This window comes from Equus asinus, chromosome 4 (genome assembly GCF_041296235.1).
Source record: "Equus asinus isolate D_3611 breed Donkey chromosome 4, EquAss-T2T_v2, whole genome shotgun sequence".
Classification (NCBI taxonomy): domain Eukaryota; kingdom Metazoa; phylum Chordata; class Mammalia; order Perissodactyla; family Equidae; genus Equus; species Equus asinus.
Window position 1 is genome coordinate 68,112,486 of NC_091793.1, and position 24,375 is coordinate 68,136,860.

Genomic DNA, 24,375 nt, shown 5'->3' on the forward strand with positions numbered 1-24,375 from the left:
TTGAGGGTGATTATTGATGCATGAGGGCTTAATGCTGTCATTCTGTCACTCCTTTTCCAGTTTTCCTGCCTTTCCATTGTTTTTCATCCTGTGTGTTTTGGCCTACCCATTGACTCCTGCAGTTTCTTATGCTGGGTTTCTTAGCTTTTTCCTTGTTTATTCTTTGTGTCTCTGTTCTGTTTTTTAGTTTAGTGGCTACCCTGAAGTTTGTATTCAGAATCTCATGCATAACATAGTCCATTTTTTGGTGGCCTCTTATTTCCTTAGCCTAAACTGATCCAGTCCCTTTCCTCCTCCCCTCCTAAGTTATTATTTTCATCTCTTATTCCAACTTGTGTTGTGAGTTTGTGGTTAAAGTGACAAGATTGTCTTTGTTTTTGGTGTTCTCCTTCCCTTTATCCTAATGCTATAGTTGAATGTTTGCTATCCTCTTCTGATTCTATCTATTTGTCTCCTTACTGTGTTTTGTGATCGCTTTCTCCCTTTTTTTTCTTTTTTCAGGTATGAGGGCCTTCTTGAGGATTTCTTGTGTGTGTGTGGAGGGGGGAGTCTTGTGGCTACGAAGTCCCTTAGCTTTTGTTTTTCTGGGAAAGATTTAATTTCTCCCTCATATCTGAAGGATGTTTTTGCTGGATAGAGTATTCTTGGCTGAAGACTTTTATCTTCTAAAGTTTTGAATATGTCATTCCAATCTCTCCTTGCTTGTAAGGTTTCTGCAGAGAAATCTGCTGAAAGTCTGATAGGGATTCCTTTGTAGGTTATTTTCTTCTGCCTTGCTGTCCTGAGTATTCTTTCTTTGTCATTCACTTTTTCCATTTTTACTACTATGTGCCTAGCAGTAGGTCTTTTTACATTGACATATCTAGGAGATCTGAAAGCTTCCTTCACACACATTTCTCTCTCATTCCCTAGATTTGGGAAGTTCTCTGCTATTATTTCTTTGAGCATGCTTTCTGCTCCATTCTCCTTTTCTTCGCCCTCGAGGATAGCTACAATTCTTATATTGCATTTCCTCATTGAGTCGGCTATTTCTCAGAGATTTTCTTCATTTATTTTTAGTCTTAGTTCTCTCTCTTCCTCTGTCAGGAGCCATTCAACCTGTCTATCTTTGATTATGCTGATTTGCTCCTCTATGGCATCCACATGGGTATTCAGGGAACCCATATTATGTTTTATTTCTTCCATTGTATTTTTCATCTCTAGTATTTCTGATTGATTCTTCTTTATAGTTTCAATCTTTTTGTGAAGTAACTCCAGAACTCCTTGACTTGTTTCTTTATATTTTCCTTTACCTCATTGAATTTTTTGACCATAGCTATTCTGAATTCATTGTCCTTTAGTTTACTTATTTCTGAGTCCTCAGGACATCATTCTGGGTGCTTGTTTTCCCTCTGGTCTGGAGCTTTTATGAATTGTTTGATGCTAGAACGGTTTTTCGGCATAGTGATATTATTCTGTTTCAGTTACAGCCTGTCGCCACTAGATGTGGGTTGAGAGCTGTGTATTCTGAGCCCTCCGCCTTCAGCCAAGATGGTGTGGCACAGCACAGGTTGGAGAGTTGGGGGGTGCTTTCTCTTTTGCGGAGATCCAGTTTCCCGGCCAGCTCTTGCTATCTGGTCTCCTGGGGTCTTGGCTTGATGAGGTCACCCCACACGAAAGCTTTCACCGCATTAGAGGGCATCTGTCTGGTCTGCAAGGACCCTAGGGAGTCCTGGGTGATCCTGCTGATGTGCGGCCCCTCCCCCACTCCTTCCCTCATGGACCTTCCCATGGCAGTGATCCCAGTCTTTAGGGGAGGGAGCGAAGTTCTCTCTTACCCCCTTCCTGCTCCTCTGAGGGGGGCTTCAGCCTCTCCGCCCTCTGTTCTTTGGCTGCTGTGTGTCTCTGAGGATTCCTGTGCTATTAGGCTATTTTTTGTTGGAATATGATTGCTCCTTTTTGTTGTATGTTGGAGGGGAGAGAGTCCCAGGCAAGGTCACTCTGCCATGATGCTGACATCACTTGTACATGCCTTTTTTTTCTTTTCTTTTTGGCATGACTCCTAGACTCTGCAGAGAACTACTGTCTTCTTTCTAATGCCAAGATTGTTACAGCTTGCTCAGTGGGAGCCCTTTTAAACCTGTTCCTTTATCTTTTAAAATTGCCCTCGATGGTTTGGAAGCATACTTTCATTCTGACAACAAATTGATGCTCCAGGCCCACCTTTATTATCCTTGCTCTGAGATGTAGAATCAGATACTTTCCAGGGCTTCCTGCTTCCTTTTGCTAGGGAATTGTATTTGAGACCAAAATCGAGGTGCTTTGGGAACACATTAGATCCATCTGTTTGATACTGGGGGAGGGCAACAGCACAGCAGCCACGCCAGAGGCAGACCCAGAAAAGACATATTTTTAAAATGTCATGGAATCATATCATTACTTTCAATATAACTCCAGCTTAACAAAATACTTACACAAATCTTGTTCTAATACAAAAGATTTTCTTTTTTCTTGTCTTTTCTGAGGTACCAGCTTCCATTACTGCCACAATATACAACATTCTCTTACTAACTTTAACATGCCACACTGTGTATTGTAATACTGACTGAGGGGACCAAATCAGATCCTGGGTCCCTCGCCTCAGCTGCACTGCACACCCCCCTTAACTTCCATGATCCTTGTTTTTCCACCAACTATCATTCTTTAATGTCTTTTTGACATCAGAAGCTGGGACTTCTGGTGATGACTATAGTGTGAATAGTTTGAGTAATATCAGCTCATAGAGGGAGAAATGAAATGACTTTCTTTTTCCAATGATTGCTACCAACTATATTTAAACTATCTGATTTCCTGCTTACTAGCAGGCTCCCTAATGATGCACAGTCCAAATCTATAATTTGTCAGTCAATATCCATTATGAGACATTATCATGTTGGTTAAGACTCAGTCTCATTGTCTGTTTTAAAACTTCAGTCCCTTAGTTCACACAGAGCTGCCTCTACCACGTCAGCACCCCACCCCAGTGTAGACTAGACCTGTGGCTCCAACAGCTTCGAGTGGGGTATGTGGTCGCTGTCCCTCCCATAGCTCTTTCCTGGGGCTTATTCATTGGGTAGGAAGGATGGGAAAGAGAAAAAAGATGTTTCCTTACCTGACTGCTCATTGGTGGTCCTCCTACTTGTGGGTCATAACGTGAACAGCCGATGTGGGTAGTAACCAAGTTCCTGTCTCTTCTGTTAGCCTCTCTGCTAATCCAGCATGTTTTCTGGTGGTGGTGGAGGTAAACAGCACTCTGGGATGAGATGAGATTAGTCTTGGTAAGTACTCTAGACTTAGGATCTAGGGAAATGTGGGTAAATGGTTCAGTTAAAGGTCCAGAGTAATTAGCTGGAAGTTACAGGACAGGCCCCGCGCATCTGGTCAGCCTTGTAATTGGATGCGGATGCATCAGCCTGAAGCTGAAGCTAGAGCTTCTGGAAGACCATGGTGTCAGGGACAGTGGCAGAACCATTGGTGCCCCCAGGGTGGCCAGCTTGGAGCTCCAGGCAATGGGGATCTTTAGCGTAGCCTGTCCCAAGGTTCAGCCTTGACCCGGGTGAACTTCTGTCATCAGAGAGTAAGCACATAAAGAAGGGGCCCACCTTTTATGGGCCTCTAGCTGTTGAGATATTGACAGCTGGACCTGGGGCAGGGTGTGTGTGTGTGTGTGTGTGTGTGTGTGTGTGTGTGTAAGGGCTTGCACTGTTGGTTACTGGGGCAGTAAGCATCTTTTGATGACCTTCTATATACACCTCAAGGTCTTTCTTTTGCGTTGCTTCCTCTAAAGTCTTTTCACAATGGCTTTAACTAACTTCCTGCAAACAGAGGGTCTGTAAAGAAACACTTTTTGAAGACACGACTGTTGGAGAATGTGTCACCAGACGCCAGTGTCCATGCCTGGGCTAAGTCCTGAGATCTGAGGAGGCTCTTTGGTGATAAGGAGCAGACTCCCTTCAACTTCTTCAGAAAAAAGAGGGTTGCGGTCAGCCGGGCCCTGGTACTGGGCTGGCTCGGAGTGGGCAGCTTGGGATAGGCATGCTTGGGTTCCATCCTGACCCGCCTCTTGCTGTCTGTTGGTGCATCTGCTTTATCTCTTGTGTTTTCCAAATGCCACAAACCCATGTCCTCACTGCATCCTAACTTCAGTTGCTCTGGGCCCAGCGTGTCTGCCCCACTCAACCCCTCTACTTCATAACCGTCCAGCTTCTGTCCCTGTTGCTAACTTGCACAGTCTCTACTCCCTGGTCCAGCTTCCTGAGAGAGCGGCTCTGCCCATCTTTTAATGCCAGGCTTTGCCTCCTGGTCTGCCTGTTGCCCACAGCCTTTGGCTGAGGTGCTTGCTCTGACGGGCTGCACTGTGAGGAGGAAGGGGAGGGTGCTGTGGGTTCTCCATGTCAGAGGGAAGTGGCTGCCCCTTTCCTCAGTGCTCCTGGGTAAGGGGGCCTTCTGTGAGACGTCCTCAGGAGAAGCAGGGCTCCTTGCCTTTGTGACAAAACCCTCTCTGTGGTGCCATTGAGTGAGAGAAGGGCAAATGGCCTGTGGTCTGACCACAAAGGGGAAGGCTGCAAGGTCTGGACAAGGAGTCCTGAGACCGAGTCCTCCACGTCTTTGGAAGGGATGTGAGAGAGCATTGAGCCTCTGCCTTCAGGGAGGCCCACACTCCAGCCGTCCCTCTCTTTAAACATTCACCCTGACCCATCCCCCAAACCCTGCTCGAAGAGAGAGCCTCAGTGTTCCTAGTACAATGTTTCATCCCCCTCACCATCTGGAAAACTCTCTCTCATGCCCAGAGTATTACCACCTCATTTAACCCCACAACAATCTCATAAAGTCAATACTGTTATTTCCCCCTATTAATAAAAGGCAAGGAAACTGCATGCACATGTGAAATTTGCAGGGACTACACACATATTTACCAGGACGGGGCCAGATGACATCCCATGTCCTTCCATCTCTGATGTTCTAGATTCTAAACTCATCCATTAGGTTCAGCTCCTAATTTTCCTGTAGCAAATACTCTATAAACACACACATCCATGAAAATTAAATGGGTATTAAACACATAGTCTTCACATTTCTTGCATATTCTTTGATGCAACAAACATTTACTGAGAGTCTACATTGTGCCAACACCTTGCCGTGTGCTGGGGGCGCAGAATGAGAAGACGCGGCCACTGCCCCTGTGAGGCAAACGCGCCCCTGATTTCGTCACATCCAGACTGACTGCTTTAGAGCTAGGACATTTGCTAATTTATATTTTTTCCATATTATATATCTTAAGGGATAAATAAGTAAAATATAAATATTATGTAATATATTTACACTTAGAGACCCTAAATCTGAAAGCTTAAAAAAAAAGTAAAGAAATATAAATTTTTATTATTTCCATTGATTACCATGTGTTAGAGAGAAGAGTGGGTTGGGAATCAGGAAACCTTGTTTCTGCCCAAACCTGGCTCTTGTGTTAATTGGGCAAGTCCATGGGCCTTAGTTTCCCCATATATATATGTGTATCTATATATCTATATATCTCATGATATTACATATATTATGTCATGATAACAACAGCTCCTCTTTGTGTCTCAGAATGCTGCGAGGATCATTGAGAAAATACATCCCAAATGGAAAGTCCTAAGAAAGGAAGCGATGATAATTACTTGTCAGATGAAGCAACTGCAGTGAATTATCCTGAGGTCCGTTGGTTTTATGTTTCTTTGGCTTTAGAGAGAGACTGATGTGATAATCTGAGTCAGTGCAAGAGAGGGGAGCTGGCAGCTCTTCAGAGACAGCTGTCTAACCCTGAGCTCCTCATTCACGCAGCCGGCCCTGGATTTCACCCAGGATCCCTAAGACCCCGGATATAATCTGGAGCCTGGCTAACTGATCCCACAAGAAACTCCTAAACTTCATGGGGTCTGTGATTTCACCGACGGAACTTTTTCATGGATTGATGACCGAAGACAATACATATATGGTTTCCTTGCCTTTTTTCCACTTAGAAGTGGTCTGAAAAGAGGAAGAAAAACACGGCTGATATTCCGCATTTGAAAGTTGCTTTGGTTCGTGGCAGGAACCCAAGGCCACACCTTGGGAGGCAGGAGAGGCCTTTCTTGTGGCGTCCACCAGGTGGCACCAGGTCCCCAACACAGTCACACAACCTTTCCAAGGGGCCGCAGGTGTAAGAGGGCGCTTGGAAGGCAGAGCGAGAAATAAAAGAAATCGGCTCTTGTTTATGGGTGGGGAAACCGAGGTGGACGTAAACACATGCGGTGACGTGAGAACAGGCTCAAAGCATGTAACAAGCCCTGAGCAAGAAGGTTCACACAATAACGCAAAGCTGGGAGCCCGGGAAGGAAGGCGGCGGGGCAGGTGGGGTCAGCCAGCGGCTCGGGGACTGCCGGCTGCAGCTGCTCACGAAGCCAAGGGGACGAAGCGGTGTCGAGTCTGGATGCCGAGGGAAGCGGTCCCCGGAGGAGCACCGACTGGGCCCCTCCCTCCTCCGCAGTGGCAGGGCCTAGGCTCCCAGAGATGAAGGACTTAGTCCCTCCTTCGGATGGAGCGCAGCCCCGAGGGCCCAGGCTGGGGAAGCTGAGTTGAGACGGCACGAAGGCCCGAAGGCGGCGGAGTCCGCGCAACAGCCGGCACGAAGGCGCAGGATGTGAACGGTGCGCCCCGTCGAGGAAGCTGCTGAGACCAGCGAAGGTAGAGAAGGAATGAGAGGGGAGAGCGGGGTCTCGGCCTCTGGAGCTTTGAAAACATTACCAGTGGGAAGGACAAACTAGAAACTAAAGAGATCGGCTACCTACAGGGGACTAGTGTGAACGGGGTAATAAGATGAGGGAATAACGGGACGGGAGAGCGGGAAGGAGGCGGCAGTGACACGACTCTGGGCGTGTCCTCCTGTGCAGCTCTGGCTCTTAGACCCCTAGGAACGCTCCACACACCTTCACAGACCCCAGATCCAAACAAATAATGAAAACCAGCGAGGGTGTGGGGGAACCCAGGATGGAATGCAAACAGTAACAGTGAACTTAACTCTATCCCAAATCATTGATGTAACCACATTGATGGGAGTGGAGAAAAAAATAAAACAATTAACCTAAGTAACTAGAACACAAATATTATAATCTAGTTAGTACATGTGTATCTCGCAGGGATGGAAGTTAGCAATTCCCACATTACTTTATGGATACACTAAGATTAACAAATCAGTAAACGTATCGTAGATACTGAGAGTGGAGTTCATCACTGTAGGAAGAAGAAGTCACAAATGAGGACGGGGAGGCTGAATGAACCTGGTGCTGAACTGGAATCAGAAGTATCATATCAGTTCGTGTTTGGCTGTGTAGATAGACAGACACGGAGATACAGATGTACGTACATGTGTGGGTTAGTGTAAATACATATATTTCCGAGCTCTGTCCACTGAGAGAGCCCAGAAGCACTGAGAACCCAGCAGTGATGAGCGCCCAGGTCTTAGTTTCTAAGCATCATTCTCCAATAAAAGGAGCCAGGGCTTCTTGGAGAAATGGTTGACTCCAAGGCTGAGGCAGAGAAGATACAAGATGAACCTGGAATATCTTGTAATGCTAGAAAGTAAGGATGTGCTTTAAAAGGATGGGGGCAAGGCGAAAGGACACAGGAGCCAATCTGAAGGTGCTCCCAGTGTCCAAGTGGGAACAATTTGAGCGACAAAATAAATAACGATAGTGTTGGATTATAACCCATATAATAAAATAGATACGCATTATTCCGTCCTGATATCAATAAAAATGAATGAACGAATGAGGGAGGAAGGCAGCCCATGGAAATCATCATTAAGAAACCAGCATGGTGGTAACTGTTGTAGACAGGGTCCACCGATGGATGCTAAAATGAGTGGGAACAAAGCTGAGTACAAATAGGATGTTTGCATAATCTCAAATGATCTCCTCTAAGATATTTATTAATTACCAAGGGAAAAGTAGTAATTTTTCAGTGGAGAAACTCAGCAGACAGCACTTTAACCAAGTGATCAAGAGAAACATGACCAGTAATAAGACACATTGACATCTCGTCGTACCACTTGATAAGATGCACCAAGAATGACATGTCCTTTCTGTGGAATTCTTGCAAAAATGCATAACCTCAACCTAATCATGAGAAAACATTAGACAAACCCACACTGAAGGAGCAGCTGTAAGAAGCTGTCAGGGTCGTAGACAATAAGGAGAGACTGAAGAGGGACTGTCACAGACTAAGGAGACTCGAGGACCAAATGCAACATGACATCCTGGAACAGTGAAGGGCATCAGTCAGCAGTGCTGTGCCGACGTTAATTTCCTGTTTATGAAAATTGCACCACAGTAGATGCTAACATTGGGGGAATCTGGTAAAATACATATGGGAGCGCTCTGTACTTGTTTTGCAAATTTTCCTTAAATCTAAAATTATTTCAAAATAAAAAATTTTAAAAAATTATCGATGCCCAGGTCCTGCCCTGTGAGTTAAGAGGAACTCATATTTTTGAGCTGCTTAATGCCAGGTATCCTTTCCATATTTTCTAATTTAATCCTCACAGCCACCCACGAAGTAAGCACTGAAGCCAGTCTTTGAGCATTGGAAAATGGAAGCTCAGAGACGCTAAGGAAGCCACCCAGTAAGAGAAGGGCTGGGATCCAAGTGCCCCCAGTCAGGCTCCAAAGCCAGGCTCTTCCCTCTTCCCTCCAGAGACGGAAGAGGCTGCAGAAGAAAACCAGAGGCAAAGCATTGAGACGTGAGGGCCTGGGGTCCCTGGTAAGGAATTTGGACTTTATCCCAGAGGCCAGTGGTTCTCAGCCCTGGCTGCACAAAGGTCCCTGCGGGGAGCTTTAAAAGCCCTTATTCCCTGTGTCCTGCCCAGAGTCTGATTCGGCAGCTCTGAGCTGGGGCTCAGGCATCGTGCGAAGCTCTGCAAGTGATTTTGACGTGCAGCCAGGCTGAGGGCTCTCCCTCTCCGATGAGCAGCGGACTCATTCCCCAGAATGCAGCCTGGCCGCGTCCATGCCACGCCCGAGCCCTGGAGGATGACCCTGCCCTGCGGGAGCCTGGCTGGGGTGGTGGACCGGGCAGGTGCATCCCAGGGCTTCTTCTCCCCACCTGTCCCCACAGCTCCAGCCCGGGGCACCCACCTTTGGCAAAATAAAGTGTCTGACCCTGAGATGAGTCTGACTAGCCTGTCCTCAAAAATGGCCTTGGTGCCAGACAGCAGGAACTGTGACTGGAACATTCTGGCGCCGATTCCTCTCACGGTCTCTTCACTAGTCTTCCTTTTTGCACCCCTGCTTCCTGTGGTTCGGTCTCCCCCAACACAGCCCATGAAGTCTGTTTAGAACAGAAGACGGCTCATGTCACTCCCCTACTCAAAGCTCTCCAAGGACTCCCCACCTCTCTTAGCATGAAATCCCGGATCTAAAGTCCCTGTCCTGGCCACAGGACCCCACGTGACCTGGCTCCTGGCCAGCCCCACATTCATTCCCCGCCCTCCTCCCAGCTCTCTCTGTTTGGCTGCCCAGTCTGCGCACTGATCCTCCAGCGGGCCGGGCACACCGCCTTGGAGGGCCTCCACACGTGCTGGCTCCACCTGGAAAGCTCTGTCCCCAAGTGACTGTCCGGCTTGCTCCATCCTTAAGCCAGGTCTCTGCTCAATGACACTCCTCTGAGGGGCCTGGGTGGCCACCCCTCTGCCCTTGCCAAACTTTAGTCTTCCTTTCTAGCACTTCTTATGACCTCATGCCATACAACACGTGTAAATTTGGTTTTTGTTGATGGTGTGTCCCCTTTGCCATGGGGCAGGCTTGGGCTGGTGTCCCTTCCTGGCCCAGGTCTGTGCCTGGCTCCTGGATGGCACTCAGCAACGCTTCTGAATTTTCTGTGTACATTGCGGTGTGCATCTGCAGGTATGCACATGTGCCATCGCCCAGGCCTGCCTCAGCACGGAGAGGCCACCTCCCTTCTGCACTGGAGAACCACTGCCTGGCCAGCAACGGTGGTGTGAGGCTCTGTCCCCACAGCAGATGGGCACCCATCAGAGGCCAGCCTGCAGAGACACCCTGTGCTGGGGCAGCCAAAGGCCAGGGCTCCTTAGTGGTCATCAGGACCAGTCTCTCGGGCTGAGTAAGATCCCTTGGGATGCTTGGACTCATCCTAGGAAGGAAAAGGAAGCCCTGGAAGGCAAGTGTGCTTTTTGTGTTATTGGTGGGATGGGAGACATAAGTTGTGAACTTTGAGTAGAAAAAGTAACATGACCTCATTTTATCCCTTAAATTGATGAGGTGGGACCAGTTGGTAGCTTAAAAAGGGAAGAAGAGGAGGAGGAGAAAGAGAACAGGAGGAGAAGGCAGAGGCAGAGAAAGAAAACACAGTTTGTTGTGGGCAAGTCTGGCATGAAGGCTCTGGTGTCCTCAGGCAGCGGCAGGCAGTGTCCCTGTGCCCGACGGCCCCTCTTGCCAGCACAACTGATCGGCTCTGAGTTCTGGGCGCCCGAAGAATCCCTCCCTGATTCTGCCCAGGCCTGGAAGTCACCCAGGCCTCCTGGGTCTTCACCAGCTCGGGGAATCACCCGGCTCTGGGACCCTGGGGTTCCTCCCCTGGGGAGCAGGGGTAATGCGGCCTCTGCCTAGGGAGGGTGTGAGGATGGAAGGAGCCACACCCCATTATGGGCCAGCAGAGGACCTGGAACATGGTGGACCCAGGGGACTCTGACTGTCCTTCTAGTTGGTTGGAAAGCCTGCCTCAAACCTCACACAAAACTCCCTGTTAACGACTGCCTCTGTCTCACTCAGTCATTCAATTATGCAGCATACGATGTCTCTCAAAGGACGGCTGGGGTTGAGTAGTGTTGCTAGATGCAGCAAATAAAAATATACAATGCCCAGTTAAATATGAGCTTCAGATAAACAATGAATTATTTTTTTGGTGTAATACGTTCTGAATAGGACATACACTATTGGGACAGGCAGACACTAAAACATTAATGGTTGTCTATCAGAACTCCAATTTTAACTGAGCATTGTTGTGTCTGGCAATCCTAGCTTTAAGGAGTGGCCACTGGGCTCTGCCTTCCGCTGTTGGTGTCCCCTCCCCAGGGCATTTCCCAGAGGAAGTTCGGTGCACAGCTGAGAGAGGAAAACTTCTGTTTTGTACACGGGCTGGGTTGGTTCAGAGGGACTCCTGGCCCTTGGCAATGACCTCTTGTCGCTGGCGGTTTTGAGAGTTCCCGGAGAGGTGTTTTCAGTTGCTCCCTGAACAGTCTGCAAGCTCCAGTCACCCACGATGTCCTCTTCATCTCCAGTCCCTCCTCGCGCGTGTCTGCTGTCAGCATGGTGACTTGGGAAGGCAGTGTCCTCACTGAGGTCACTTTTTCTAGGAGCGGCTGCTAAGCCCAAGTCGGCGACGCGCAGGGGGGCTGACTTCTGTGCAAAGCAGCCCCCTTGCCAACCCTTCCCACCTCTGGCCCAGGTATCACACCTCTGAGACCCTCAGGAGCGGTGTCAGCACCCGGCTCTTAGTCTCTCCTCACCCGGCGCCCGCCCATCCTGGACGTCCCCGGGCCAGCACTAAGTCTTCACCAGGAGGCTTCAAACATCACCATCATAGTAAGGACATTTTATTTTTAAAAACAAAAATTATCACTTAAAAATATATATATCGTCCATATTTCAATTTTCTTCTCTAGAAACTTTAATTCCCAAAATGGCGGGAACATAAACGGACACAGAGGACCGCAGTGACTTGCAGAAAGCACAGGACAGGACCTGACCCTGTGGTGACTTTTACTCTAGAATCAGGTGTGGGTTGAGCGCCTTGGCCCGCAGACTGTTCATCTCCTCCAGCACCTTTTCTCCGGCCTTCTCCGTCGGAGGTGCTTGGTCTCTCACCTCTCTAAACACAAAACCCAACAGGGACACATAAGGGCGTGTCACGGGACACTCAGGTCACCCACCAACACCCTGCTGCAGGGCCAGAACTGCCAGGGGCACCTCAGGGAAGGCTGGAGGAGTTGTTTACATAGATCTCTATAAAGAAGGTTTTCACTGTATTTAGCGATAATTTAGTTACCAGTGGAAACAGTTCGCTAGTAAGTGATTCAAACCGGCTTCCACACTCAGCCGCACCAGTGTTCTCAGTGCGGCCCAGTTACCCAGCTTTCAGTCTCCGTGTCCAGAGGTACGAATGGTGGCAATTCCCGTCTCCCAGGATTGTTGCGAAGATGAAACGAGAAGTTATTCATAGACCTCCTAGCGTGATGTCCTCTCAATGCTCAGGCAGCATCAGCTGACTCTTCACATTTGTGAATAAAGCAGACACACAGTATCTCTGACTCTGACAACGGCTCCAGAAGGGTGGGAATCAAGAGGGAGGTTATGCACCTGGATCAAGCAGTGGTTGACATGGAGCCCAAACCTTTGCCTGGTGTGCAAGGGGTTGCTGGGTAGAACTTTCCAAAATTCTGGGAGGAAACAAGGAGAGCATTTGATGGAAAGGACAGATGTCTAAAGACGGGGAGCACAGCTACCTGATCTGCCTGCATGGGAGACACAATGTAAGATCCAGGGCTTCTGAACCATTCTCTGAAGAGGGTGAAATGGTAAGTTCCGGCAAGTGCCTGGCAGTTTTGAAAAAGCAGAAATATCTGAAAACAGAATTAAAATGTTCCCTAATGCATATAATTAAAAAATTAATTGGTACTAGTTTATGGAATTGATTTCAAAATATATATGGGATCATTTCTTCCTCTAAAGACATTAATGATTGAGTGATACTGTGACGTTCTGAGGAGTGAGGATGGTGTGTCAGCAGCTAACGTCGTTCTCAGTTTCTTGGACATTTGGCAGCAGGAGTCCCCTGAGTGGGTCTCCAGGGCGCTGAGGCCACCACCAGGGCAGCAGAGAATCTCAGGTTAATCATAGCCGAGAGAGAAGAGATAATTCTTTGTATCCATGGAAATAAATATTTTCCAAAAACCAGATGGACAGCAGCCTTCATGGGAGAAATTAAACACTGATGCGTCCTTTTTGCCCTGTCCCTGTCTAGCCAAGCTCTGGTTCTGTGCGCCTCTGTGAGCGAGGACTCCGTCAGCTTCTGGCTGAGGCTGAAGGAGGTGAGGAGAAGGAACTCGTAAGGACAGAGGACAAAATCTAGTATCAGATAATGCTTGATATGAGCTGGAGAGAATTTCAGAACCAAATCACTTCTGAAAATCATCTGTGTTTGAAAATCATCAACTGGTTGGAATATTATTTAGCCAATAAAATGATAATTAGGTTGACCATTTTGACATATGAAAATGTACATAAAATAATTTAAACTGAAAAACAGGTGAATTCAACATGCCATAGATATGATTCCTGAAAATGTGTATTTTGAAACAATTGGAAACTAATTTGATGTGCAGAAAATGTTTAGAGTTCATTGTTAGTATTTTTGTAAAGTAGCTGAAATATATTAAAAAAGAAAAATGATAAACCACTTTGGGTGAAAATATGAAGTAATAACTTCTATTTCATTTAATAATAATGTGATAACCAAGTGCCATTCATTATTAGCTCTGTAGTATAAAGGGTGAAAAAGCACGTTAAAGGGCAAGGGAGCAGAGAAGTAGTGGATGTTACCCCGCTCACATGCAAGCCCTTCTATGCCCAGGGGGCATTTTTGAGATAGAAACAAAAGGCTTTTATTTAAAACTCTTAGGCAACTGTTTGAAATCTGAAATAAGATGCAAATCGCATCTGTTTGTGGAGGTGTCAGGTTCTACGTGCTGTGTCTTGTAACATGGTATTTTATCAAAACAGATGCTCACTGAAATTCTGCTTAAAATTTTTATTTGCTAAATTTTCTTTCACCAGAAACTGCCAACCTATTTTCTCACAAGTGCTGGAGGCTGTAGGACTCTGACACTGTCACAAACAGACCGAAGGACCCCACACCCCTCCAAGACACTCCTTTCAGAAAAGGCAGGGCCTCCCAAAGCACCTCAGCCAAGTCAAAGACAAACTCAGAAACTGACAACGCTGATTCTCCTTAATATATGAGGGACTCTTGCAAATAAACAAGAAAAAGATAAACACTTCCTACAAAATAGGCAGAACCCCTCATAAAAAAAGAAAAATAGCTCATAAGCATAGGAAAAATTTTAACATCACTTGTAAACAGAGAATTTAAAAGAGTAAGATGGTCATTTTTTCATCTATCATATTGGTAAAGAAGAAAAAACAATGATAGCATTCTGTGTTGTTCGGGGCATTTGAATGTGGGCAGTCCTGACCTCTGCTGGTGGGAGGTGTGTTGATGGACTTCCTGGATGGCAATGAAGCAGTATATTTTAACATCTTAAAATGCACATTGATCTAGCATTTACGTTTCTAGGAATTTATTCTAAGGAAACGGTCTGATAAGTTTGCAACGAATTATGGCCCAAGGATGTTGGTTGCAGTACTTCTGGGACGAGCAAAATGCTGAAAAGGGTTTACGTGATCATCAGTAGAGGGTTGGTTAGGTAAATTACGGTCCATCTATCAGTGAATTATAATGATGTTTATCTGCATTTATAAATATATGTTTATGACATATTGCTAAATAAAAGCATAGAGGACAAAGCAATACATATAATATCATTGAATTTTGTTCAACTATATATAAATTGAAAAATACATATATATAAATACATACTTGGAAGACCATACATCAAAATGTACAAGTTATTGTTTCTGAGTGATAGGATTATTGTTTTTCTTTTATTCCTTATAGTTTTTCATATTTTCTGATTTTTTAATAATAAAAAAGGCATTTTTTAAAAAGAAAAGGAATTTTAAAAAGTATACTTGAATTTCAAACTTATAAACCATATGAACTATAGGTGGTTATTCACATTACAACAGTATTCTTTACAACCCGTTTTTTGAAGGAGGGGGAGGATGACGTCTGTTTAGCTGGTTGGCCCCTGATGGAGAGGCGGAGGGAAGAACGAACATTTGCTGAGCAGCTATTTCACATCAAGCAACTGGCTTGATGTCTTCACACTGGCATCTCGTTTCATCCTCACGACCACCCGTGAGAGAGATTTTATTTTCTGCCTGTTACAGTGAGAAACCGAGGCCCCGTTACCGAAGGTAAGTAACGTGGCTGGAGATCTCACGTGTAATAAATGATGGAGCTGGGATTCAGCCCCAGGTCTCATCTGGCTCCAGAGCCTGGGTTCCTGACACTGAATGAAACTCGTTCAGCTGTTAATAAGAAACAAACACATCTCCGAAATTAAATGACAAGTCGATGGGAAAATTGGATTCAGTTTTTAAATGTTTACTTGCCAACAACATTTGAGAGAGCATAACTGTGCGTAAAGTAAATACACATCTAAATATCTAAAGCATCAGAAATGTGTTTCTTTTGACACGTTTTTAGGTTCAGACAATACGACAGTTCTGTTTGTCACGTAGGACAGATTTTACCCAAGGTCACCTCTTACTGAGGCATAAAAGCATCCACTTACTTCTCCTTCTTGGTGTCCTTGGAGTCCAACAGGGGGAATTCCGCTTCGATCATTTCTGGAGTCAATGTAATTTCTATATTCTGTTCACAGAGCTCACTGAAAAGGAATAAGATGTTTAGCTGGAATGGTTTTTCCTTCCCAGAATAAAACAGAGAAATATTGTCACTGTTTAAGAGTTACACAATTCTTGTGGCTTTCAAGGTCAGTTCCACCTACTCTGTTGAGTCTGTGTTAAGAGAAGCATGAGGCTGTATATTGTTTCCATCAACAAACAGTGGTAGGAATGGTTTTTTTCTTTTCTTTTTTTTTTTTCCAGGATGATTAGCCCTGAGCTAACATCTGCTGCCAATCCTCCTTTTTTCACTGAGGAAGACTGGCCCTGAGCCAACATCTGTGCCCATCTTCCTCTACTTTATATGTGGGATGCCTACCACAGCATGGCGTGCCAAGCTGTGCCACGTCCTCACCCGGGATCCGAACCAGCGAACCCCGGGCCTCCGAAGCCAGCGTGCCACCTAACCGCTGGGCCAAGGGCCCGCCCAGGAATAGTTATTTATAACCAGAGAATAAAAAGCAATTTTTAAAATGGGGTTACAGAATTCATATTCTTTTCCAGTGCACACAGAAGATTTACCAATATTGGCTCTATCTTGGACCATAAAGAAAGCCCGAATGAATTCAAAAGATTGAAATCCTTCAGCGTATGTTCTACGGCCACAACGGAATTCAAACAAAAACCAGCAGTAAAGAAGATAACTAAAAAACCCACAACTGCTTTAAAAATTAAATGATCTATTTCTAGATAATCTATGGATGAAAGAAGAAATGAAAAGGACCCGGGCAATTTTCATCTTCCGGCGGCCTGCTGTCCCCAGAGCAGGGGCACACTTTTCCGTCAAGGGCGTGGCCGTCATCTGGTCTCTCACAACTGCTCAGCTTGGCTGTTGCAGCAGGAGAGGAGTCACAGAGGACACGTAAGCGAACGGCGACGATCAAACCTTGTTTAAGAACAGCCGGCAGGCCAGGTTCGGCCGTGGGCCGTGGTCGCCGGCCCCAGCTGCTCGGTGGCCGGGCTGCAGCGGAGCGGAGCAGGCAGGGAGGGTGCCAGGGCGCCTGCTCGCTGCATCCGGGTCCCGGCCTCAGGACGACGGCTCGGTCTGTCACCCCCTCTGACAAGGGCCTGGCCAAACGGGGACTTCACTGCAAGGGCGGCTGGGAGATCCGGCCTCCAGTCTCAACATCTGCGTCGCTTCCGAGGCGGCGGCGGCATTTCGACGGCAGCAGCTCCGCCCGCTCGCTTCAAGAGAAGCGCTTCCGAAGCAGAGGCGCCCAGCGTGGGTTCCAGCAGGAGCCCCGCACGCGGACACACAGCGAGGCGGGCGGGCGGCCTCCGGGCGGGGAAACGCCCGTGCAAACTGTGAAGAGCCGTCCCGGTGCCACACGGCGCGGCAGCCGCTGGACCATCACCGCCCGCTGCTCCGCGGACACTGTCTTCCCGCCGGCGCGTCCTCGCCCTGAGGGGGCGCGGGGTTCTTGTCCCAGAGGGGGCGCGGGGTCCTTGTCCCTGAGGGGGCGCGGGCCCTGGGCGCGGGGTCCTTGTCCCTGAGGGGGCGCGGCCCTGGGCGCGGGGGTCATGGCGCGGGCTGAGGCGAGACCGCCGAGGCCCCGCCGGTTTCCCACGAGCGCTCCGTCCGCGTCGCCCCTCTGGTGACCGCCCCGCTCGCCGGTCCCCACGAGCTCCCCTGACTGACAGCCCCTGTGCCGGGGGCTACAGTTCCCGCCGCAGACACGAGGACCCGGAGTCACCGCGGTCCGCACCCGAGCGCCGAAGGGACGAGGGCAGCCGGGTTCCGGGCAGCCGAGCGGCTCCCCGGCGGCCCCAGCAGACAGGACTGTCCCTCGAGCCTCACGGAACCGGGCGCGTCCTGCCCCGGGGCGGCCTCGCGGGGAAGCGCCTCAGGCGGCGGCGAGAGGACAGACGCTAGGCCTCCCTCTCAGCCCGGGACTCCGAGCTCTGCCGCGCGAGGGTCACCAAGGACGGTGCCCGTGGGCGGGTCCCACAAACCCGGGTGTGCGCCTCAGATGGTGAGGCTCTCACTCACGCACTGTGCGCGTGGAACGACGTGTAAGCGCGCACGGCGACGGCAGGCCCAAGGACGCGCCTCCACCGGCTGTCCGACGTTCACCGCCAAATCAACGCAAGCGCTGCGGTCTGGGGCCGGATTCTCCACACCCCTCCAAGCCCCGCCCACCGCGCAAGCCCCGCCCCCGCCCCCGACCTGGAGGCCCTTCGGCCCCTCCAGTGCCCCCTCCGCGCAGCCCCGCCCCGCCCCGCCCCGCCCCGCCCCTGAGACCCGGAGGCTCCTCGGCCCGTTCAGCGTCCCCTCCGCCTCGCCCCGTCCCTGAGACCAGAAGGCTCCTCGGCCCCTTCAGCGCCCCTTCCGCCCAGCCCTCGAGTTCCCGGAGCCGGCAGCCCGGCGCGCGCGAGCCCAGCGTCCCCTCGGTCGGGCGGCGGGCTCAGCGCACCGTCGGGCCGCGGGCTCAGGCGCCGGCTCTGCGAGGCCCTCAGCCCCGCGCGCTGCCGGGAAGCGGACCGCGTCCAGCCCGACGGTCGCAGGTACCGTTCGGCGGCTTCCAGTCTGTCCTCCTCGGGCAGGGCGTCCAGCGTGGCGGGCACGTGCGCGGGCAGCAGGGCCACCGCGAAGGGGTCGCAGCTGTGGGAGGACACAGGCGGCCCGGTGAGCGGCTCGTCCGCAGTCCCGGCCCTCACCCGGCCTCCCGACGCGCCGGCTCCGCCCGGGGAGGCCCAGCCCTGGCGCCCTCCGGAGCCGCTCGGCGCCCCGCGGGCGGAGGACGGGGAGCCGCTCAGCTCCGGGCCCGTCGCCGGCGAGGCCTCTCCCGGAGTCTGGGCGGGCGGTTGGGCGCGTGGTGTCTGAAGTTAGGTTACTTCCCGGGGGAGTCGTCAGATGGCCCACTTTCTGTGCCTAATGCGTTCCCCAGTGTCCTCCTCAGTTCTGTGTGACTTCAGCCTTCCTCCCTACCCTCTTATGTATTGTTTGGTGTTATAAACTCAGAGCTTTCTAGAAAAATTCCTGGCTGTTGAGGACAGTAAAAGAATTCAGATAGGGAGAAAAAATATATTGTCATTTTAACAGTTGGCGGCCGACGTCTGTTCCGAGATGGTGGAACAAGCACTCGCTCTTTGTTTTTTCTTTTGGTCTCGACTCCTTATAAACCTTTGCAATGATATTAAAGGAATAAAAACTGAACGCACAACAGCGAAGAACAGGAGAAAAGACATAAATGGATGCAAGTTTTCAACACTCTCCTGGACGCCGGGGAGAGTCGTCTCCTGAAGAGGAAAGAAGGACGGAGCGCGGCCGCGCGGGAGGGACCGGCCTCCTCGGGCCGGCGGGGCGGCGGACGGGCGGGCGCGGCGGGAACGGACGCCGCGGGGCCCAGCGAAGCCGCCTGCGTGCGCACGTGTCTGCGGGACACGTTTCCTCTGGTTCTTTTCTTGTGCAAATATGCACCTGCTCGCCAGGTATGGAGACTGGCTGAATAAAACTCTGGCACGCGGCGTTTACAGCCGTAAAAGAGAGGGCGGGAGGAACCTATGCTCTGATATGGGGAGACTTTCAGGAGAGACTGTAAGTGGAAAAGCAGAGTGCACAAGAGCATACCTAGTGCGCCACTTTTTGTACAAGAAAAGGGAAAAGAAGAAAAATACACGTATTCTGCTTAGCATTACAAAGAGAAACACAGGGAGGATGTTAGAGGACCAAGCTGTGGCGGGACAAGGGGCGGGAGGGAGACGGGGCGGAGTGACACTTCGCTGAGCTGCCTTTCTGTGTAGCTTTGAGCTTGGAAAGCATGTTAATGTTCTACATATTCAAAAAATGAAATCAGTGAGAAAGTGAAGAAAAAATCCCAAACTGAAAGCAAACTGAAACAATATTTCACATGAATTCCATCATCACACCGGAGGGAAAGAGAGAGAAAAAGAAAGAAGGAAGGAAGGATGGGTGGAAGGAAGGAAGGAAAGAAGGAAGAGAAGTAATGCAAGTAACTTATAAATACAGTATTTGACTCCATATTCAGTCTAGGACGGGATGGGGGTAGGGGAAAACTGCAAATAAATCTGAACTCTGTTTATTATGCTTGTTTATTAAAGTGGTTATAGGTGAAGGGATTCTGAAACCATTTTAGATGTACTGTAACATTCAGTAAATGTGTTAGGAGCCAGGGCCCTCCCCGTGGGAGAAGGGGCACAAATATGGAATGGGGGCGAGCAAGCAATAACTATGGACGTTGACTGGAATTATAAGCATTGATGTGAACTCATGGTTTATGAGATATGTACATGCATGTGTACATGTGTGGCCATGTGCACATGTATCTGCACATATGTGTACAGTCAGGTGTCGCTTAACGAGGGGATATGTTCTGAGAAATGCATCGTTACACGATTTCATCATTGTGCAAACGTCAGGGTGTACCTACACAAACCTGGATGGCATAGCCCACGACACACCTAGGCTATACGCTACTAATCTCATGGGACCAGTGTCATACACGCGGTCCATCGCCGACTGAAACGTTATTATGCAGCACGTGACTGTATTCATGTATGTGTGCATGTATTTTGGTATGCACACGTATATATGTGTGTGTGTGTGTGTGTATATTTATACATATTTCCCCACATACACCCCTGGCTTGTCTGCTGAGGAGGCCAAGGAACAAAACCCCCTGCTAGCTATGTGTACACCTGGCACCCAGATTTTGGTCTTTAACACCATTCCTCACTAAAAGGAGCCTGGGCTCCACCCCCCAGAGATTAGTCCCATTTACTGATGTCATGACGAAGAATGCAGGTTCTAACTGCCAATCCCTGAAACTTCAGAAGGCCTGCAGCTGGAGGAGAGGGGCTTCCTGCCGAGAAGAGAAGAGGGACTGAGAAGTTGAAAGGCTGGACTTCTCTCCAGAGACCAGGCTGGTCCAGGAAGACGGAATGGCAACAACCAAGAGCCTTTCAGGAGATAAAACATTCCATTTTTAAATTCTGAAACCCTATTCCTCTTGTTTTTTGTGTGTTCATATGTTCTTCTGAAATGGAAATGGTGGCGACAATAGATGGTGGTTGGGCATTCCTGGACATTTTACTAGTTGATAAAATCTGGAAGTCTGGGAACTACTGGGTTAGACCGTGTCTGCAGTTGCTGCTGCCTCTCAGATTTTATGGAAGTCCTGGAGACTCAATCGGGTCTCTGAATTTGTTAAACAGCAAAGAAACTAAGTGAGCTGTTTTGATTGTTATGAATACAAAAATGACTTGGAGTAAATAAATACTAAATAACCATATTGCATGGTTTAACGACAAACAGCTAAGTCTCAGGGACAAAAGACACGAGGGAAGTACCTCATAAGTAACAGGAAGTTTATTCAAGCAAAATGACTGCAAAGTTGAAGTATCATTGATGGACTTATAGGAACTTAGAAAAAGAATGCGATTATTATTTTGTAACTGCTTCTAGAAATAAAAACAGGATCTTGAATCTTACATCATGGAAATTCCTAAGGAAATATAGAACTCTCTCTTGATTTTATAATCTGCTATGCAATTATGGTTTATTTATAAACAAACTGGCCCACAGAGCACAGAGCACTCGGACACAGAAGCTGAAGGTAACAGCTCATGTTGGAGATTTTCTTTAGTTCATGCAGAATTTGCGGTTAATTTATGGTTAATTCAAGCCCAAGGTAACTGCATTCTGATTGCTTTTTGAAAGGACAGCCTTGGGAGATTTTTTCCAAGGACATTGCTTTGGAAAAAAGGTAATTTTTTTTTTCTTAATTCTTGAGACCTGTGTGTGCTGATGGTTGGGGAACTCAAGTAGTCTCTGCTTTTCACCATTTCTCATTTTGCTTAGTCACATGCCTGATGGTACCCTACAGCCAGCTATGTTTGATTCACCAATGATGTGAGTCAATTTTGAAGTGTCCTCAGCCCACAGCAAAATGAGGCAGTGTGTCAAGGTGGTGACGGACCATTGCCATCTGGTGGCAACAGAGAGATTGCAAGGTTTAGTGGGTGGGGGTAGAGGGTAGAGGAGCAGAAGAGTTATTAAAGATGGCGCTAGATGATTCACGTCATCATTTTACTTTAACCTCACAACAGCGGTGAGGATGCCATCACCACTCCCATTTCACAGACGAGCAAACTATTGCTCACAGGGCTTCAGTAAGAAGTAACTTGCCCAAGAACATGGAGCGGGTGGCACAGCTAGTGAGGAATGGAGGCAGGTCTCTGGACACCCAAGTGTTTGTTCTCTCTACAGAATCCCCTCCGACTCTGGAGATTTCAGATTTTAGAAATGTGCTAAAATGAAGAACAAAGATGCTCAGTTTATTTTGAGATGGCAGCGGGCTGGATGAGGTATGAATGAACTCATGGAAAAGGAACTAATATTTTTGAGCTGCCACCATATCCCCAATCCTGTGCCTGGTCTCATGTTAATCTCCAGGCAAAGGAGGTCATAGACAAGCACTAAGGAAATAATCCAACGGGCAAGCGTCTGGAAGTGAGACTGGAATTTGCTTAATTCAGGAAGAGCTTCTCTGCTGGCAATGAAGGAAGAAGTCAAATTAAGTGTTCTGGAGTCACACACTGGATTTCAACTGTCTCCTCAAATACTTGGGGAGAGGCGGGTGGATGGTAGTCTAAATGGAGTCGCTGCACATTGGGTGAGCTTTCCTGCTCCAACTAAAATTAAAATGTTAAGGCTGAGAAGGGTCTTCGCAACAAGTCCAATCCCCTTGTCTTCTGGACAAGAGGACTGGGCCCAGACAGGTGGCCGAGGAGTGTGGCCAACATCACACAGCTCGTGGAGGCCATGTGGCATTCTGGTGAGGGAGAGGAACTTGAGTTTCTGTGTCAGAGGATCCAGGACATGCTGGTGGGAATCGGGGGTATAAAGGTCACCTGCTGATCTTGGTTGGTGGTAGAGCTCAGGTTTCCTGACCATTCCTGGGGCCATGATAGGGCTCTGTCCTCTTGGGGTGGGCCTCATTCTGGATCAAAGGATTTGAACAAAAGGTGACTGCTGATGATAATCATTTTGGGGTACTAGTCACATTTTCTCACCAGTAACCCATTTAACTATGTTTATAAGGACAACAGACTAAAGAAGCAGATTCAAGGGCTTAGCAATGGCTTATGGACCAGGCAGAGTCCTAAAGAAAAGGCAGCAGTCTCCTTGTTTGATATCATAGGGCTTTGAAGAGGTTTTAAGCAAATTAGCAAAAATGTGGTTACTCTAAATTTCTTCTTTCCTTCGCCCAACAATATTCTCATCTACCCACTCTGTTTCTGGAGCTGAGTTCTAATGTCTCTGTATGATGACAGCCATGGGACCCAACAGTGAATGCCAGGCTGTGGCATGAGAGAGAAGTGGATCCTCTGGAATTGGATATGGAGGGTGTAGAAGGTTGATCTTGGCAATTTATAAATGTTAAAAATTGACCATGAATATTTCAGCTGAATTGTATGGATTCATTGTCTATTTTTATTAAGTAAGGCCAACTAGTCACCTGTGACATTAATTTTTTAAAAAGTGTATCTCAAGATACATTCAAAATATGAAAATCAGTTATACATCATCATATTTCTCTGACTAGCAAACTTCCCTCATGCACTAAAAGTATAATTTGACCTATTGTTGGCATTTTAACTTGTTGGGATCACAGCCTCTTTAATCCGTGGGGCAAACGTACTCCTGGGAGATAAACAATGAGCAGTGGCTTACCTTTGTGTGGTCTCTACCTTAGAGGTTTCAGGCAGGGATGAGAAAACCAGGGGCTGGAACCTCTTCCAGTGCATTATTCCAGGAATTATGTCCTGTAATGAAAGCCGGCACAGGGTGCTACATGTAAAGGAGCCGTCTGGTGAGGTGAAGTCCAAGAAGGACTTCCATTTCATTCAGCTGTGACTGTTCTGTCCTAAAATTTTAGCTCCAAAATGTATCATTTCAGTAAGTTTGATTCAACTTTTCTGAAGCTAAAGACAACCGCACCAGCAAAGGGCACTAAACAATGCAACCTGGAGTTAAAGTGGGGACAAAGGAGAGTTTTTCTTCCCCCTGTTCATTAGGCACATAAGCGACATGTCCTGGGGATGGAGGGCAGGTTTGGCCGTACAGTCTGTTTTGATTATTGTGAATGGGATGCCAATGCAACATTCAAAGAGGATGGGACCTTCATCAAATGGCATTCCAGGCAGGGGAAGCACGTGCGAATGCATGGAGATGCAAGGAGGGTGCTATCATGAGATGCCACTCCCAAAGCTGAGTGCAGGGGGTGTAATGGGGGCTGACAGGAAATGAGGCTGGAGAGGCAGCTTCGTCACGAAAGGCCTTGGTGGCCAAGCTAATGAGCTTGCAGCTGCTCCTACGGAAAGCAGGGACCGCTGAGGGCTTTCAACCTAGAAAACAACATGATCAGATTTATGTTGAAGGAAGATTTCTAGGGAGGGCTGACTGCATGGTGGGGCGCCATGGAGTGGAGTAGAGGGAGCGTCACAGGCTGTTCGAGGCAGACTGGGGGAATCCAGTGATGGTCAAATATGGGAATGAGGGAGAGGAAGGGCTCAAGGATCACGTAGGTCATGGTCATTGCACAAGTCACAGAACAAAAAGGCAAGGAGGTAATACAGGAAGAGGAGGCAGTTTGAGGTGTGGTTGGCAGAAGTGGGTGGAGATAATGATCTGAGTTAGGGACTTATTGAATTTGAAGGGCCTGAGGGCAACTGCCAAGAAATGGCGCTGGCTATTCAGGTCAGTTTGGTGATG

At 48.3% G+C, this 24,375-nt stretch overlaps 1 protein-coding gene across 8 annotated transcripts in view; it reads right to left on the minus strand.

Moving 5' to 3' along the window:
- Positions 1–9,223: 9,223 nt before the first annotated feature.
- LOC123285315 (cilia- and flagella-associated protein 221-like) overlaps positions 9,224–24,375 on the minus strand; it is an 88,034-nt gene continuing 72,882 nt past the window's right edge. The window contains exons 21-24 of one of the 8 annotated variants that reach the window (XM_070507420.1): positions 23,335–23,426; positions 18,148–18,240; positions 15,527–15,622; positions 9,224–9,360 (exon numbers count right to left, since the gene is read on the minus strand). In XM_070507420.1, coding sequence (XP_070363521.1) covers positions 9,297–9,360; positions 15,527–15,622; positions 18,148–18,240; positions 23,335–23,426 — 345 coding nt within the window. In that variant the 3' untranslated portion in view covers positions 9,224–9,296. Of the gene's footprint in view, positions 9,361–11,631; positions 11,920–12,261; positions 12,488–15,526; positions 15,623–17,896; positions 18,241–21,319; positions 21,587–23,334; positions 23,427–24,375 lie in introns of those variants that run through there. The other 7 variants (XM_070507418.1, XM_070507419.1, XM_070507423.1 and 4 more) reach the window with 7 other exon arrangements.